This window comes from Syngnathus typhle, linkage group LG12, assembly GCF_033458585.1.
Source record: "Syngnathus typhle isolate RoL2023-S1 ecotype Sweden linkage group LG12, RoL_Styp_1.0, whole genome shotgun sequence".
In the NCBI taxonomy this organism is placed as follows: Eukaryota; Metazoa; Chordata; class Actinopteri; order Syngnathiformes; family Syngnathidae; genus Syngnathus; species Syngnathus typhle.
This window is the reverse complement of record NC_083749.1, coordinates 13,044,548-13,063,195: the sequence shown is the minus strand read 5'-3', so window position 1 is coordinate 13,063,195 and position 18,648 is coordinate 13,044,548. Positions and strand designations below refer to the sequence as shown.

At 45.5% G+C, this 18,648-nt stretch overlaps 1 protein-coding gene across 3 annotated transcripts in view; it reads left to right on the top strand.

The window, feature by feature from the left end:
* slc12a2 (solute carrier family 12 member 2) overlaps positions 1 to 18,648 on the top strand; it is a 133,076-nt gene that overhangs the window by 101,875 nt on the left and 12,553 nt on the right. For all 3 annotated transcript variants that reach the window (XM_061293726.1, XM_061293725.1, XM_061293724.1), the window contains 3 exons: positions 3,549 to 3,596; positions 4,646 to 4,768; positions 6,284 to 6,395. In XM_061293726.1, the coding sequence (XP_061149710.1) occupies positions 3,549 to 3,596; positions 4,646 to 4,768; positions 6,284 to 6,395 (283 nt within the window). The remainder of the gene's footprint in view (positions 1 to 3,548; positions 3,597 to 4,645; positions 4,769 to 6,283; positions 6,396 to 18,648) is intronic.

The following is an 18,648-nucleotide window of genomic DNA, read 5'->3' as shown; positions in this document are numbered from 1 at the left end:
ATTTGCCGATATCTTAAAGCCTGCTGCGATTCATTCACGATATATCGCGATATAGTGCTCTACGATCGATCTTTTTTTTTAAATAAAAAATATAGAACAATATCCTGATTTATAACAATTCGTACGCAAAATCAACAAGGTACTGCAAACTCTTTTCTTTAAATGTGCGGCGAGATTTGTGCTCCCGGAATATTTTATGGCAGGATTTACAAACTGCACGTGTCTTGTCGGTTGAGCCATCTTTTCTTTGGAATCCAAAGTGCTTCCAAACGAATGACTTGAAGCCTAAAGGGGAGCAAATTTCTGGACACTAGCCATAGCCCCTAGGATTTAATGATTTGGAGTGACACAGATGGTTTGATAATAGGGGTGTAACGATACATCGATACACATCGATTAATCGATATAATGCTCTACGATTTATTGGCATCGATGCTAAACGTAAACATCGATTTATATCGCCGTGTTTGACCTCGGACATTAGACGCGACTTTATTTTGAAATCCAGTTCATTGTTGCTTGCTTCCTCTTTCCGGGAGCAGTGCGCGCGTGTTGTGTTGTGAGCAGAGCAGGCACGTGAAAGGGGAGTCGACAACTAGTACGCGGCTCCTGGGCTGGTGCTATGGCTAGTGTCCAAAAAGACGAGGAAATTTGCTCCCCTTTAGGCTTCAAGTCATTCGTTTGGAAGCACTTTGGATTCCAAAGAAAAGATGGCTCAACGGACAAGACACGTGCAGTTTGTAAATCTTGCCATGCGGTGATCAAATATTCAGGGAGCACAAATCTCGCTGCACATTTAAAGAAAAAACACGACATCAAAGTTCAGTATTAAAATAAGCAGTTTGTATACTACAATACTCTTGTAATTTCCTAAATAAAGAGTTTGCAGTACCTTGTTGATTTTGCGTATGAATTGTTATAAATCAGGATATTAAAGAAGAAGCTGACATTCCAGCAGACGTTTTTCACCCGTGCAAAATCACAAAGTGAAGCTGCTGTGAAAGCGAGTTTTATCGTGGCAGAGGAGATCGCCAAACCAGCCCGGCCATTCACAGAGGGAGAATTTCTGAAGAGCTGCATGGTCAAGGTGTGCGACATCATGTGTCCAGACAAAAAGCAGATGTTGGCAAATGTAAGCCTGAGTAGAAATACGGTTGCTGATCGAGTTTGTGAGATGGCCACTGATTTAAGAACACAGTTGAGTAAAAGAAGCAAAGACTTTATTGCATACTCTCTTGCTGTGGATGAAAGTACTGACATGACTGACACTGCAGAGCTAGTCATCTTCATCCGTGTGGTGGACTCCGATTTGCGTGTTACTGAGGAAATATTGGACGTTACTTGAAGTACAAGCACTGTCACCATTTTAATTTATTTATTCAGGCGTTTTTTTTGCAGCATGTTCAAATTTCTAACTTGTATAATTTTAACTGGATATATTTTTATGGAGATCAAGATATTTTAAGTTATTTAAAGTTTAAGTTTATTTATTCCAGAATAACATTCCTGTCCGTTTGTATTTATATTGTATGTTAAAAGTTAGTTTTAGTGTGTTCAATAAATGTTTGTTCTGTTCGGCCCGCGACCTGAAGTGTGTTTTGAATTTTGGCCCCCTGTGCAATTGTCAAAGTCAAAGTCTCAAAGTCTGCTTTATTGTCAACATCTTCACATGCCGAGACACACAAAGAGATCGAAATTACGTTTTCCCTATCCCACGGTGACAAAACATATTACACGATAGACATACAAGTAAACGACGCAATATAAAAAACAAGAAGGCACAAACAATAAATAATAAGAGTAACAATAAATAATAAATAAATAGATAACACAACGAATAAAAGCCAGTGTGCATACAGACAGTAAAAGTACAGAACGCTACGCAGAACGGGGAAGCGAGTTCAGGATCCTGACAACCTGGAGTATGAAGCTGTTTGAGAGTCTGGTGGTGCGGGAGCGCAGGCTTCTGTACCTCTTCCCAGACGGCAGAAGCTCGAACAAAGAGTGAGCGGGGTGACTCACATCACTCACAATCATGGTCGCCTTGCGGGTGAGATGGGAGGTGTAAATGTCCTTCAAGGAGGGGAGCGAAGCACCAATAATCTTACCAGCCGTATTCACTATGCGCTGCAGGGCCTTCAAGTTGTAGTCAGTGGAGCCGCCACCCCAAACAGCAATACAGCTGGAGAGGACGCTCTCAATGGTGCCGCGGTAAAATGTAGTCATGACGGCCGGAGGGGCGCTCGCTCGCCTGAGTTTCCGCAGGAAGTACAGGCGGCGCTGGGCTTTCTTTGTCAGTGATGCGGTGTTTGACACCCCTGGTTTAGCCTGTTGTTGCTCGTTCATGTCTGCTTTTGGTGTTGGATTTTGTCAAATACATTTCCCCCAAAATGCGACTGATACTCCGGTGCGACTTACGTATATATGTTTTGTTTTTTCACTTTATTGTGCATTTTATGGCTGATGCGACGTATATTCCCGAGCGACTTTTAGTCCGAAAAATACGGTAATCATTTGTTGCAGCCCTACATACAAGTTAGGGTTAGTGGTCACCAGGTCTTAAAATTTCTGTGTTTCTTAACACTGTCGTCTGTCGTTTTTGTCATGTCCAATTTTTATATTATCTATCTGCTTGTTTATGTATTGATTAATTTATACTGCTGGCAACTGAATTTCCCTGCGAGAATCAATAAACTATCCATCCATCATCCATCCATCCAACCGTCAGTGTTGTCAGTCCTTTTTACACATTCTTAAATATGAATTTGTAGCAATTAGCATTGTATTTGTTTATTCATAGCTGTACTAATGAGAATCCTGTTGAAGTTTGTGTGTTTTTCTGACTCAGAGATTGAGGGGTTTTTGGTCAACCATTATGAGGTTGTAGGTAAGGTAGTAAGGTAGCTCAAAAGTCCCTGTCAGTCATAAATAAAAAGTGGTTTATACTAGAGTTTTCACAAGATTAGACTCAATGTTTTATTCACACATCTTCCAAATGACTGATCTGAATAATACATGACATTCTACATAAAAGAACACTGTAACGTTGTTTATTATTTATTACTTATTTCCCAAATCATTAAATCCATCGATCAAATTTCTCGTCCTTTCTGTCATCCTGGTGACAGAGGACATGTCCAGAGGATACGGCACTTTAAAGTGTTAATTACTGTATTTGATTTTTTTCTCTCTATTTTTCATGTTTTGAATATGTTCAAGATAAAGATATCAAAGCATGTGAAGTGATCAACTATACTAAAAATAACATGTGAAGTGGTCAACTATACTTGTAAGTAAGTGATGTGTTAATAATCGAGTAAACATTTGTGACAAAAAAACATATATAAGTCGCTCCTGAGTATAAGTCGCCCCCCCCCACCCAAACTATGAAAAAAAACGCGACTTATAGTCCAAGAATTACGGTAAGTGTTTTTATTGTCTATTGACATTTCTGAAACAATTTGGATCTTCAGCCACAAGAACTCTTATGGGAATGAAATTGTAATTGTAAGTTAAGTTTTTCTCTACTTTTGTCTTATATTTCCCAGATGATGAAGATGATGGCAAATCTACATTCCAGCCCCTGTTGAAAAAAGGCAGGATATCCACTTAAATGAGTGGCATTATGTTTTTCTTTCGCAGCATAACGCTTTCTTTTCTACACTTTTCTTCTTTTGTTCATCCTTTGTACTAATACAACTTTTCCTTAAACTACCTTTTTAAATCATACAACAGTGGTACCTTGACTTACAAGTTTAATGTGTTCCATGATAAAAGGCGTAACTATTGACTCATATCAGATAAACTTTTCCACTAATTGAAACTCTATTCCAGTTCCCACCACATTTTTTGTTACATTCAAAAAATGGATGGATGGATGGATGGATGGTATAGTACAGTCGATAGGATAAATACTAGGTACCAGACTGGCCTGCCATTAGCAAAAATAAATAAAAGATTCTGTGAATATATAAATCCTTAGGTGCCGAAGTGCGAGGTGTAGACTGTATGTGTGATGGTCGGGCTCTACTGTCTGTCACAATTGTTTGTTGTTTAGGTACTATATTTTTTCTTTTCCTGCTATTCAAGTGCAAGACTATTTGCTCAACCGTGCTGTGTGTTCTAGTGCCTGAAACCATACCCAATTCTCTGTGCCAACATTTGTTTCCTCCAAATAGCTTGCGTCTGCTGCTCTTCTCTTCTCTTCTCTTCTCTTCTCTTCTCTTCTCTTCTCTTCTCTTCTCTTCTCTTCTCTTCTCTGCAATTGCCACATTGTCTGTCAGGTGTCTAGCCAACTTGACTAGCCAAGGATGCTTCAAAGCTGGAAAGCTGTTTTCTGTTGTTGATTGTTTATATTTTCTCAGTATTGATGCAATATCAGTACCCATGTTTCTAAAGATTCTGAAAATCACCAGAGTGCTCCTAACTCAACCTAAAAATCCTAGCAAGGATTCTTAGCTCGGGAGTGTTTTAAGAACATTCTCAGTTGTGCACACTAGACATTTAATTTTGTTTGGGTTGGGTTGAAAACCAGCCGTAAATGACAATATAAAATCGACTGTACTCTAAAAGAGTTTAATTGTTTTGTTAGTTTGTTTCCTTGTGCTGTTGTGTACATGCATGTAACTAGCAACCCTCCCTGCAGATAAGAAGAACATGAGTGTGCCATTGAATGTATCTGATCAGAGATTGTTGGAGGCCAGCCAGCAGTTCCAGAAGAAACAAGGGAAGGGCACAGTTGATGTCTGGTGGCTGTTTGATGATGGAGGTGAGGCTTTAAAAGAATGATATATACAGTATATTGGGCTTGATTCCCAAATATGATTGGACTATACATTATTGATTCCCATCATGATTGGACTATCAATTTTTAGACTGTTTAAGAAAATCACTGTCGTGGTGCATTCATTCAGCTGATTTTGGTAGGCAGCATGGGTCCAGTTCCGTGACGGTGGGAATGTACGAGTAAAAAGGGTTCACCAAAGCCTGGGGCACACGACAAGATTGATGACAATAGTTTTGAACGTACCGTGTCTGCTGTGCAGTCACACGGCAAGCCTGAACACATCACACATGAAGGGATTTCCTTCACAAGTGTAAATAAACACAGTGGACAATTTTTTAGCAGAAAAACATTTTTAGCTGAAAAAAGTGCCATAAAAAGATAAAGCCTTTGTCAAAGGAGTGGAGACACTGCAAACACAGACTTTCTGTTGCGCAATGATTGTTTTCATTCTGGATTCAGCGCCGCCTTTGGCACCGTGCTTTCTGATTGGCTGCAAGTCACTGTTAACTGCCCCGTTTGTCCTAGGGGGACGCCACACAATTCTAGGGGTCTGCAGCTCTTCAAGCACGAACATTACCTATCACGATAAATGAGTGCGACTAGTGTTCCCTCTAATTTTTCAAGTGTCTGTGCAAACACACAAGCTCCCTGTGCACACTGTGGACCACTGTGTGCAACACCAGATTAAATTAATGAATACGTAAATAAATAAGTAAATAAATATTGTCAATGAGTACTTTAACTTGCTCGGGGTCGGATTTTGTTTTGTGTGACAGCTCGTCCCTTTCCTGTCGATCTTTTGCGCTTTCTCGCAATAATGTACCGATCCCCTGTCCCATCTTGAGTCTTTGTACAACTCCAACACATTTCAAATAACATTTCTGCTGAATGTGACACTTGAAGTAGTCACACTTCCATTCCTTCCATATTTCTCTCTCCGTAAACTCACCCGCCATCCAATCTTAAAAGAACTGCCGCATCTCTTATTTATTTTGGCTTGGCGAGTGGATGTGTCGATGCTCATTCGTTTCGCCATGATTAGTTAATTTAGCATTTGCATCGCTTGACTCCGCCGCACTGTCGTTAGCTAGCTAACCTGCGCGGCACAGATGGGCAGGACCCATATGTGTCATACATATATGTAGCGTAAGTGAACCATATCATATCATTGGCTGGACACCTGTCAATTACTGATTTACACTATAAAAAGGCACAGAAAGAAAATTATTCATCCACTTAATTAGATTAGATTAGATTAGATTTGATTAGATTAGATTACGTCTAACATTAGATATTAATCAATTAGTTTCCGTTGAATTTTATTTTGTGCGCAGTATGGTGTTTCTTGTGCGCAAAGACTGTGCGACCAGTGCCCAATTGCGCAGCTGCGCAGCTTAGACGGAACACTGAGTGCGACCCAATTCAAGTATTCAAGCAGTATTCACGTATGTATTTATTTAGTTTTTAACATTTGTTCTGTTTCATTTTTTTATGAAGGTTTGACTCTACTTATTCCCTATCTGTTAACCAACAAGAAGCGATGGAAGGATTGTAAGATTCGTGTTTTTATTGGTGGCAAGATAAACAGGATTGACCATGACCGCAGAGCGTAAGTACTGCTCAGTCCTTTCCAAATTTTCCAAGTTTGGAGTAAAATAATGTTGGAAATTAAATTACTTTTGCATATACTGTACATACGAACGCGTACAAGTGAGTGAATATTATAGTGTGTATAGTATAGAATAGTGAATGAATAGTATAGTATAGTATTCTGTATATGCTTTTGTATATACTAAGGATGGGAAGATGAACCAATAAGTACAGGAAAATGCGAGGCCACAATGCAAACGCATCGGTGGAGCAGTTGCAAGTTTCGAACAAAATCAAGATACAATTTTTATGCCACTGCATTGATACAGTAGGATCCATTTAATTAGTATTTGTTCGGTGTCATCTTTTATAAAAGTAATATGTCCATCAATTTGAGTAAGGTACAGTTAACACAGTCACCGGTTACACCTCAACACTGCTGCAGTAGTCATTGCATAGCATTGGGGCACATTCCGCAGATTGCATTTGTTTAGTAGCTAGTCCCATGACAAGCCTCACCTTGATATACCGTATTTTCCGGACTATAAGTCGCTCCAGAGTACAAGTCACACCAGCCATAAAATGCGTAATAAAGAAGGAAAAGACATATAAGTCACATTTTTGGGGGAAATTTATTTGATAAACTCCAACACCAAGAACAGACATGTCATATTGAAAGGCAATTTAAAAGAAAATAGAATAGAAGCGAAAACAGGCTGAATAATTTACAGTATGCTAACAATTGGGTCTGGTGGGGGCGCTCTATTCAAAATTTGTTTACTTGCTGTGACCTATACTACTCTTTAAATTAAATTAAAGAAAGCTTATGACCATAAAAAAATGAGTGGGGTTGCTGGAGCAAGAAGCCAAAGCGTATCACTTTCATACAGAAAAGGAGTTGGACTTTACCTCATTGACTGGGTTGACATTCCCTTTAGCACAGCACCATCTAGTGCAGGGTTCGGCAACCCAAAATGTTCAAAGAGCCATATTGGCCCAAAAAAACATACCTGTCTGGAGCCGCAAAAATCTCAAAACCTTTTATAATGCAACATAGACTGTCAATACATACGTAAGTTGTATGCCTACTATTAAAATAATTTAAAGAAAAATAGCGGTGTCAATTTGATTATTTCTTCTTGCGGCCCATTAGAGTTCACGTGCCTGCATAGCAGCGCTGTCTGTTCGATATCGGTCACGTCACACGACTCATCCATCACAGGCAATTGAGAAAGCTGGAGCTGAATTGATGTTAAGTGAAGTCAAAGTCAAAGTCAGCTTTATTGTCAATCTCTCCACATGTCACAACACACAAAGAGACCGAAATTACGTTTTTCTCTATCCCACGGTGACGAGACACATAACACGATAGACATACATGTACGCGACACAATATAAAAACAAGAAGGCAAAAATTCTAACAATCAATAGTAAGAGTGAGAGTTAAAGTTTAAGTCCCAATGATTGTCACACACACATCTGGGTGTGGTGAAATTTGTCCTCTGCATTTAACCCATCCCCATGTGATTTTGATCCATCCCCTGGGGGAGAGGGGAGCAGTGAGCAGCAGCGGTGCCGCGCTCGGGAATCATTTGGTGATCTAACCCCCCAATTCCAACCCATAATGCTGAGTGCCAAGCAGGGAGGCAATGGGTCCCATTTTTATAGTCTTTGGTATGACCCGGCCGGGGGTTGAACCCACAACCGTCCAGTCTCAGGGCGGACACTCTACCACTAGGCCACTGAGCATGTCCTTGATCTGCTGATTGGTGATATTGTTTGTGCGGAGAGGCATGTCTTTAATTTTTGAATGATCTCGGTTTTGCTTTTGAAGTTCAAAAATAGGCAATGATATTTTTAATGAATTAATCCTTCATGTACTCACCATCAATGGTTTTCCGCACTTTATTATCTCCGGGGCTGCATCAAGACTTGCAGCAGTAGTTTGGAGATGCAATCCACTTCTTGAAACTGATTTTTCGGCCCTCAAATTTTTCCACCAACACTGCAATTGCACCTTTCCTCTCAGTTCCAACTGGGTGATGGGCAGCAAATTTAGATTGCTTTAGCTGAAAATGTCGCTCCAAATTGCTCTTATTTGACAACTTCTCATTGCAAATCAAACATGCAGGCAAAGTCAAGTCAAAGTCAAAAGTCCCAATGATCATCACACACACATCTGGGTGTGGTGAAATCTGTCCTCTGCATTTAACCCATAATGCTTCAGCATTGGCAATGAAAGCAAATACCGTTTTTTTCTGTGTATAATGCGCAAAATTTAACTAATTTATTGTCCTAAAATCTGGGGTGCGCATTATACATGGGTACAAAAAAATTTTTAATTTTTTTTTTTTTTAATTTTTTTTTTTTTTTTTAAGTCCCAATGATCGTCACACACGTAGGGAAGCAATGGGTCCCATTTTTATAGTCTTTGGTATGGTCTTAACTAGGCTGGATGTAATTTTTTTTGTTGGCGTTGATTTCTCCGAATGCCCGTAAACGCACCACCGCGCTCCGTGCGCGCACGGGACAGCAAATGAGCAGGTGATCGAGCAAGCGTCTGATACGAGAGCATTGCGGTCGCATGGAGCGTGTTTGAAGTGAACAGCAGAGAAGAAAGGCAAAGTGTTGTGAAATAAAATGCACAGAACGGATGCGCAAGACACGTCAGCTATATAAAGAGCGAGAGTTGTTTTCTTCCTATTAGTTTCAATTCACAGTTTAATTAGCAGTTTCAATCAGCAAATAACAAAATGCGTATTACAGGTAATATTTTATTTCACAACACTTTGCCTTGTTCCTTTGGTCTCTGCTGTTCATCCTAAAACACAAAGGCGCTCTTTAAGGAATGCGACAGTGAGCGCCCGGCGCGCTGCGGTTGCGCGACCGCACCAAATTAAGCTCCCTGCGCAGTGCGCACTGAGGTCCACTTAAATTTTAGAAAGTACATCAGGACTTTAAAAATATCTTCTAAATTTCAGCGACGGCTCTGTCACACTAATGCGACCAGCGCGGTGCAGTTGGGCGGTCGGCGGCGCGCTACGGTTGAGCGTTCTCTCTCGCGCTCTCTCTCTCGCTCTCTCTCGCTCTCGCACACACGCACACGCGCACACACGCAAACCGGATATCATACGGAGGCCGCCATTACAGATGCGCAGAACGGATGCGCAAGACACGTCAGCTATATAAAGAGCGATAGTTCAGTTCTCTACCTAAATCCGTATTACAGGTAATATTTTATTTCACAACACTTTGCCTTGTTCCTTTCTTCTCTGCTGTTCACTTCAAACACGCTCCATGCGACCGCAATGCTCTCGTATCAGACGCTTGCTCGATCACCTGCTCGTTTGCTGTCCCGTGCGGGCACGGAGCGCGGTGGTGCGTTTACGGGCAGTCGGAGAAATCAACGCCAACAAAAAAAATTACATCCAGCCTAGTTAAGACCATACCAAAGACTATAAAAATGGGACCCATTGCCTCCCTGCGTGTGTGACGATCATTGGGACTTAAAAAAAAAAAAAAATTAAAAAAAAAATTCATAAAAATTGGGTGCGTATTATACATGGGTACAAATTTTTTTCCAGCATCAGCATGCCATTTTTAGGGGTGCGTACTATACATGGGGGCGCACTATACACGGAAAAAAACGGTAGTTCAGTCCATTCTTTCTTAAAGCCTCTGTTCTCCTCAGCAATCTTTCTCTTTTTGCCTTTTGAATCCATGGCCCATTGTAAGGGATTGGACAGTACAGCCAAGTGCGTAGCGATAGAGACTTTATTGCGAGCGGGGGGGTAAGGTGGGAGTAGCTGGAGCTGGCGCTGGATCGGCGATCAGGCTGAGAAGAACAAGCTGTTCTGCGGTATCTTTGATTCTTCATGGACGCCAGTTTGTCGTGGACCGGAGAGCGAAGCAATATCATGCGACAGACGGACACTCGGGTCTGCGCTGGCGGCGTTGATATAGCGCTGAGCCTGTGGCAGGTGGCGGCGATTCCGCTGATAGGGTGGCGTGGTCCTGTCACAGGTGGCGCCGGTATGTGACAGAACCCCCCCCCCACGAGGGACGGCTCCCGAGCACTTAAACACAAAAAAGACCAAAGGACCCCCTGTACGACCAGGCAGTACTCCGTCAAAACGTCCGATTCCTCGTCGGACGCAGGATCGACGGACGCGGGGGCAGAAGACCCCGGCACCGGCGGACAAGGCCGCCACGGGCCCTTACCCCTGGGCCCCTCAACTGTCCTCGGCCGGGGGCCCGGTTGGTCCGGGTGACACCGATGGAACTCTGTGATGAGCGAACGGTCGAGGATCCAGCGACTCGGGACCCAGGAGCGGTGGGCGTCGTCATAGCCCTCCCAATCCACCAGGTATTGGAAGCCACGACCGCGCCGCCGCGATCGGAGCAGGGAGCGGACGGCGTAAGCCGGGCCCCCCTCGACGCCAATGCGCTCTCAAAGACGGGCCGCACACGGGACACGTGGAACATGGGGTGTACCTTCATGGACTCCGGAAGGAGGAGACGGACGGCGGACGGGCTGATCACCTTCTGGATGGGAAACGGTCCAACAAAGCGCGGCGCCAGCTTGCGGGATCCCGTTCGCTGCGGCAAATCCTGCGTCGAGAGCCACACCCGCTGACCCACTCTGTACTCCGGAGCCGGCGACCGGCGCTTGTTTGCCTGGCGGGCGTAGCCTGAAACAGAGCGGAGAAGAGCGGTCCGGGCCCTCGCCCAGGCACGACGACAACGGCGGACACAAGCCTGGGCCGACGGGCACGCCGTGTCCCGTTCCTGGTGGGCGAACAAGGGTGCCTGGTACCCGAAGACGCAGTGGAAGGGCGACAGTCCTGTAGCCGAGCTGGGGAGGCAATTGTGGGCGTACTCCACCCAAGGAAGCTGTTGGACCCACCCACCGCACCGAGCTCGGGAGGATAGTGGGAGGCGGACCCCGTCCCTCCTCCCCGCCAGGAAACGAACGCGACAGGGCATCCGCCTTCGTGTTGCGGGAACCCGGCCTGTAGGAGAGAGAGAACTCAAACCGGTCAAAGAACAGAGGCCACCTTGCTTGCCTCGCGTTCAGCCTCTTGGCCGATCTCAGGTACTCCAGGTTGCGGTGGTCGGTCCAGATGATGAACGGTGTGGTGGCGCCCTCCAGCCAATGCCGCCACTCCTCCAAGGCCAACTTGATGGCGAGGAGCTCCCGGTTGCCGATGTCATAGTTCCGCTCCGAGGCCGACAAGCGGCGAGAAAAAAAGGCGCATGGGTGGAGGCGATCGTCCTGGCAGCTGCGTTGGGACAGCACCGCCCCAACAGCCACGTTCGAGGCGACCACCTCAACCACGAACTGCCAGTCAGGATCGGGGACTCGGAGGATGGGAGCAGACGTGAACCTCCTCTTGAGCTCCTGAAACGCCTGTTCTGCCCATTCCGTCCATTTGTACGGGGAGGCGGGGCTGGTGAGGGCAGTGAGGGGCGCGGCCACCGTGCTGTACCCACGGATGAAACGGCGATAGAAGTTCGCGAACCCCAAGAATTGTTGCAGCCGCTTGCGTGTCTCGGGGACAGGCCATGACGTGACCGCTTGCACTTTCTCTGGGTCCATCTCGACGGATCCCTCGCACACCACGTAGCCGGGGAACTTGACAGAGGAGGCGTGGAACTCGCACTTCTCTGCCTTCACGTAGAGCGTATTTTCCAGGAGGCAGCGTAGCACCGTCCGAACATGCTTGTGTTCAGGGAGCGAGCGGGAGAAGATGAGGATGTCGTCCAAATAAACGAACACGAACTTGTTCAGCATGTCTCGTAGCACGTCGTTTATTAAGGACTAGAAAACCGCTGGGGCATTGGCGAGCCCAAACGGAACCACCAAGTACTCGTAGTGGCCGCTCGGGGTGTTGAAAGCCGTCTTCTACTCGTCTCCCTCCCGGATGCAGATCAGGTGGTAAGCGTTGCGAAGATCCAGCTTAGTGAAGACGGAGGCACCCTGAAGGCACTCGAAGGTGGAAGACAGAAGAGGCAGGGGGTATCGGTTCTTAACGATTATCGCGTTTATTCCCCGGTAGTCGATGCACGGGCGGAGCGTGCCCTCCTTCTTCTCCACGAAGAAGAACCCCGCTCCCGCAGGTGATGAGGACGGCTGTATGATGCCGGCCGCCAGGGACTCCCGGATGTATTCCTCCATGGCCCGGCGCTCAGGAGCGAACAGGGAGTAGACGCGTCCCTTGGAGGGGGAAGGTGCCGGGCAGCAGGTCGATGGCGCAATCGTAAGACCGGTGGGGAGGAAGAGCGGTGGCCCTGGCCTTACTAAAAACTTCTTTGAGTTCGTGATAAACCGCCGGTACGGTGGAGATGTCGGGGCTGTACCTGGGCGGGGCTCCACCGAGCGGGCTGGTGGCCGCCCTCAGGCACGTCCGATTGCAGTGTTTGCTCCACTGCCGAACCACCCCCACCTCCCAGTCCAGTACCGGGTTGTGCTGCCGCAGCCAAGGGTGCCCCAGGATGAGCTGCTGTCCTGGGAGGGGAAGAAGAAAAAACTGGATGGTCTCGTGGTGATTGCCGGAGAGCAGTACCTTGACTGGCTCTGTCACGAAGGCCACCTCGCCGATCAGACGGCCATCGATGGCGCGTGCGGGAATGGGCGGGCTCAGAGGCAGGAAGTTAATCCCCCACTGGCGTGCCAGGCAACTGTCCATGAGGTTACCCTCCACCCCGGAATCCACCAGGGCAGCCACGTTCCGGTCGCCCGCCGCGAGCTGGACATCAGCTCCTGTAAATTCTGAGGAACAACCCGGCGGCATCTGATGGACTGAAACATGTCTCAGAGGTGTTGTATCGGGTTTGGATCAGGTGATCGTGAGGGCCATCCAATTGTGTCAATTCCTTCATCCTCCAGATACTGTCTGCATACTCTTGCCACATGAGGCCAGGCATTGTTGTGGATCAGGAGGAACCCAGGACCTACTGCACCAGCGTAGGGTCTGACCATAGGTGCAAGGATTTCATCCCGATACCTAATGGCAGTCAGACTGCCGTTCTCTAACCTGTAGAGGTCTGGTCGTCCCTCCATGGAAATGCCTCCCCAGACCATCACTGACCCACCACCGAACCGGTCATGCTGAATGATGTTGCAGGCAGCATAGCGCTCTCCTTGGCTTCTCCAGATCCTTTCACGTCTATCACAGGTGCTCAGGATAAACCTGCTCTCATCTGTGAAAAACACAGGGCGCCAGTGGCGGACTTGCCAATTCTAGTGTTCTATGGCAAATGCCAATCGAGCTCCACGGTGCTGAGCAATGAGCACAGGGCACACTACAGGACGTCGTGCCCTGAGGCCACCCTCGTGAAGTCTGTTTCTGACTGTTTGGGCAGGGACATTCACACCAGTAGCCTGCTGGAGGTCATTCTGTAGGGCTTGGGCAGTGCTCAACCTGTTCCTCCTTGCACAAAGCAGCAGATATCGGTCCTGGTGATGGAATGAGGACCGTCTACGGCCCAGCTGGCCGGGGAAGCATTATCCCCAAAGACTCGCGAGCATCTTTAGGCACATCTCAAAACAAAATTACCGTATTTTTCGCACCAAAAGGCGCACCCTCAATGAATTTTTTATTTTAGAAATTACCGTTTTTTTCCGTGTATAGTGCGCCCCCATGTATAGTACGCACCCCTAAAAATGGCATGCTGATGCTGGAAAAAAGCTTGTACCCATGTATAATACGCACCCAATTTTTATGATTTTTTTTTTTTTAAAAATTAATTTTTTTTTTTTTTTTTTTTTAAGTCCCAATGATAGTCACACACGCAGGGAGGCAATGGGTCCCATTTTTATAGTCTTTGGTATGATCTTAACTAGGCTGGATGTAATTTTTTTTGTTGGCGTTGATTTCTCCGACTGCCCGTAAACGCACCACCGCGCTCCGTGCGCATGGAGCGTGTTTGAAGTGAACAGCAGAGAAGAAAGGAACAAGGCAAAGTGTTGTAAAATAAAATATTACCTGTAATACGGATTTAGGTAGAGAACTGAACTCTCGCTCTTTATATAGCTGACGTGTCTTGCTCATCCGTTCTGCGCATCTGTAATGGCGGCCTCCGTATGATATCCGGTTTGCGTGTGTGCGAGAGCGAGAGAGAGCGAGAGAGAGAGCGCACGAGAGAACGCTCAACCGTAGCGCGCCGCCGACCGCCCAACTGCACCGGGCTGGTCGATTATTGTGACAGAGCCGTCGCTGAAATTTAGAAGATATTTTTAAAGTCCTGATGTACTTTCTAAAATTTAAGTGGACCTCAGTGCGCACTGCGCAGGGAGCTTAATTTGGTGCGGTCGCGCAACCGCAGCGCGCCGGGCGCTCACTGTCGCATTGCTTAAAGAGCGCCTTTGTGTTTTAGGATGAACAGCAGAGACCAAAGGAACAAGGCAAAGTGTTGTGAAATAAAATATTACCTGTAATACGCATTTGTTATTTGCTGATTGAAACTGCTAATTAAACTGTGAATTGAAACTAATAGGAAGAAAACAACTCTCGCTCTTTATATAGCTGACGTGTCTTGCGCATCCGTTCTGTGCATTTTATTTCACAACACTTTGCCTTTCTTCCCTGCTGTTCACTTCAAACACGCTCCATGCGACCGCAATGCTCTCGTATCAGACGCTTGCTCGATCACCTGCTCGTTTGCTGTCCCGTGCGCGCACGAAGCGCGGTGGTGCGTTTATGGGCAGTCGGAGAAATCAACGCCAACAAAAAAAATTACATCCAGCCTACCGTTTTTTTCCGTGTATAGTGCGCCCCCATGTATAGTACGCACCCCTAACAATGGCATGCTGATGCTGGAAAAAAGCTTGTACCCATGTATAATACGCACCCAATTTTTATGAATTTTTTTAAAACTTTTTTTTTATTTTTATTTTTTTTATTTTTTTTTTTAAGTCCCAAAGATCGTCACACACGCAGGGAGGCAATGGGTCCCATTTTTAAAGTCTTTGGTATGGTCTTAACTAGGCTGGATGTCATTTTTTTTGTTGGCGTTGATTTCTCCGACTGCCCCTAAACGCACCACCGCGCTCCGTGCGCACACGGCGGCTCTGTATGGGAGAGACGTTGAAGAGGAATAAAAACACCCTTGGAAACCAAAACTTGCCCCTCGTCATGACTCGGAGCCGCAACAAATGTTTCGGATTTGTGTAGGGTACATTGTGACAGACGGCAAACTAGCAGGTGATCGAGCGAGCGTCTGATACAAGAGCATTGCGGTCGTATGGAGCGTGTTTGAAATAAACAGCAGAGACGAAAGGAACAAGGCAAAGTGTTGTGAAATAAAATATTACCTGTAATACGCATTTTGTTATTTGCTGATTGAAACTGCTAATTAAACTGTGAATTGAAACTAATAGGTGGAGAACTGAACTCTCGCTCTTTATATAGCTGACGTGTCTTGCGCAACCGTTCTGCGCATCTGTAATGGCGGCCTCCGTATGACGTCCGGTCCGCGATGGAGATTAAAAAACAAACAATATTTGACAATAACACACCATCGAGGATTGCACCATCGCATCAAACGATGTGTCGTCAATTATGAATTTTACTAAGTGTGTTGGGCAGGATGGCTGAATGCGATGCGCGATTGACAACAAACAAGAAGAAAGGTGAGTTTTATTTCGGGGGAGATTTGTCATGTCTCGTCCCCAGTTTTGCTATGTGTCTAGGTTGCCATAGTTTCTGTTCGTGTCACCCCGCTCTTCCTGTGTCACCTCAATCGATGTAACGTGTTTTGTATTTGAGTCCTGTCTGCCCCTCGCTCACCGTTGGATCATTGCATGTGTTACTGTCATTCTGTTCCTGTCTTTGGTAATGTCACCCTGTCTTTTTGTTCCACGACTTTGTCGGTCAGTCCTGTTGTTGGTTTTGTTGTACCATGACTTTATTTAAAAAAAAAAAAAAAAAAAAAAAAAAAAAAAAAAAATAATTAATTTTTTTTTCTTTGTACCCATGTATAATACGCACCCCAGATTTTAGGACAATAAATTAGTAAAATATTGCGCACTATACACGGAAAAAAACGGTATTTCATATATAGGGCGCACCGGATTAAAAGGCGCATAAAATAGAAGCTATACTGCAACAAACTGAGGTTGACTAGGGTTGCGGTATGCATCCACTAGCCAATAACCTATGAGCCCTCTGTAAACAATCGCGTTTCTCAAACAATCTCCTATAAAATGATCAGAACTGACTAAAGTTCGATCTAACACTGGTACTGCTTACCTATGTTTCCCTTCCATATCAATCCGTAAACTTACTCAAAACATTAACAGAGCAGCCTATTTTGACATGAAATAGCCTTGTGCGTATACCAGCTATTATTGTAGCATTAGCCACCAGCAAACTCCCATGAGCCTCAGCTCGCAGACCCCCATGAGCCTCAGCAAAGTGTAAACAATCGCGTTTCTCAAACGATATCCTGTAAAATGATCGGAACTGACTAAAGTTCGATCTAACACATTGGTACTGCTTACCTATGTTTCCCTTCCATATCAATACGTAAATTTACTCGAAACATTGACGGAGCAGCCTATTTTGAAATGAAATAGCCTCGCGGGTACAACAGCTATTCGGTGACGCCCCCTGACTACAGTTGCCATAATGTTGGGAAGCGATGCGACCTTGTAATATACTAGTTGTACTAAAACGTACTGAAACATTTTGGCAGAGCACTGTGTACAACCAGTATGGATCAACAAATTCATCAATTGATCCATATTAGAGATGCACCGATCCGACTTTTTCAGTTCCGATACCGATACCGATGCCGTGGCTTTGCGTATCGGTCGATACCCGATACCGATCCGATATTATGGTTGACTTAACAAGCTACATAACTCTACATGTGGAACAGAAAAGACCAAAGGCAATGGCATCAGGCAGACTACACAGTTCTTTGCTCTAAATTAGGGGTGTCCAAACTAACGGTCCAGTTTTTATTGGCCCGCAGCAAATTCTGAAAACATAATTGAATATGGCCCGCACAAGAAGCTTGAGCTCAGCTTCTCAGTTTCCACACTAGATGGAGCCCGCCACACAAAGCGTTTGACGTCCCATTAACACCCCCCCGGAAGAGAAGCGAACACGCAGCGTTTGACATCCGATTAGCCTCCGCCCCCCCCCACCCCCATTCGGGAGTGAAGCGAACGCGCAGCCTTTGACGTCCCATTAGCAACCCGAAGAGAAGCGAACGCGCAGGGTTTGACGTCCGCTTAGCAACCCGGGGAAGAGAAGCGAACGTTCGCTCCATGTTTGCGTTTGTTTAGAAAACTCTCGTGGCATGCAGCACACGTGCTGCTGACGTATGACGTAGCCCGCGTCCCAATAGATTAAGGAAAGTATCGGCTCACAGATCGGCTGTATTTTCCGATATCCGATCCATCTATTTTGTTGATATCGGGGCCGATATCCGATCCAGATATCGGATCGGTGCATCTCTAATCCATATATAAGGCGCACTGTGTTTTTTTGAGTAAAATGTAAGTTTTTAAGTGCGCCTAATAGTGCGGAAAATACGGTAGTTAAGCTGTGAATTCGGCTTTCCTCTGTAAACCTAACACACTGGCGGCAGTGATGCGCAACATCCGCCTTATTTTCGGCAGCATTTTGGCGCTACTTTCGTCACATCATTTCCACTTCTTAACTTACACGGAGAACTGTTTTTACACCGCCACAATGTGAATTTGCGATTGGGTTGTCATCACTGATAGACGAGTTATTTAGTCAAATGGGATCAAGAACTGCTTCAGATGGGCATGGCTCGAGAGCAGCGTCATTGTACAAGTCAAGTCAAGTTTATTTGTATAGCCCTAAATCACAAGCAGTCTCAAAGGGCTTCACGTAGACAGAAATTGACAATTATTCTCAAAGCATCCCCTGACCTTAAGCTCCCAAAAGGGCTGTTAGGGTGTTGCTCACTCTAACTTATTTTGCAAGAACCACACTGGAGTCAAGTTAGTCATTTTAGGCACCTGCAGGCGGAGAGTTCACTCGTCGCTGTGCTCACAGCGATGGTCGAATGAAGTCTGACTCAGGCCTCGTCAGGCGCTTATTTATTGAGAGAAACAGAGTGGGGTTGAAAGTGGGGGTTGAAAGTGGGGGTGTGGGAACACACAGGATAGGGTGAAGACGGTCCCCTGCTGATCAAAGCATAGCAGGGGACCTTTTACGACGTTCTGTAAACAAAGCAACTTTGATTGCTTCCTCTGCAGCTAGTCAATAAGTTGAAATGATCTTAGCACT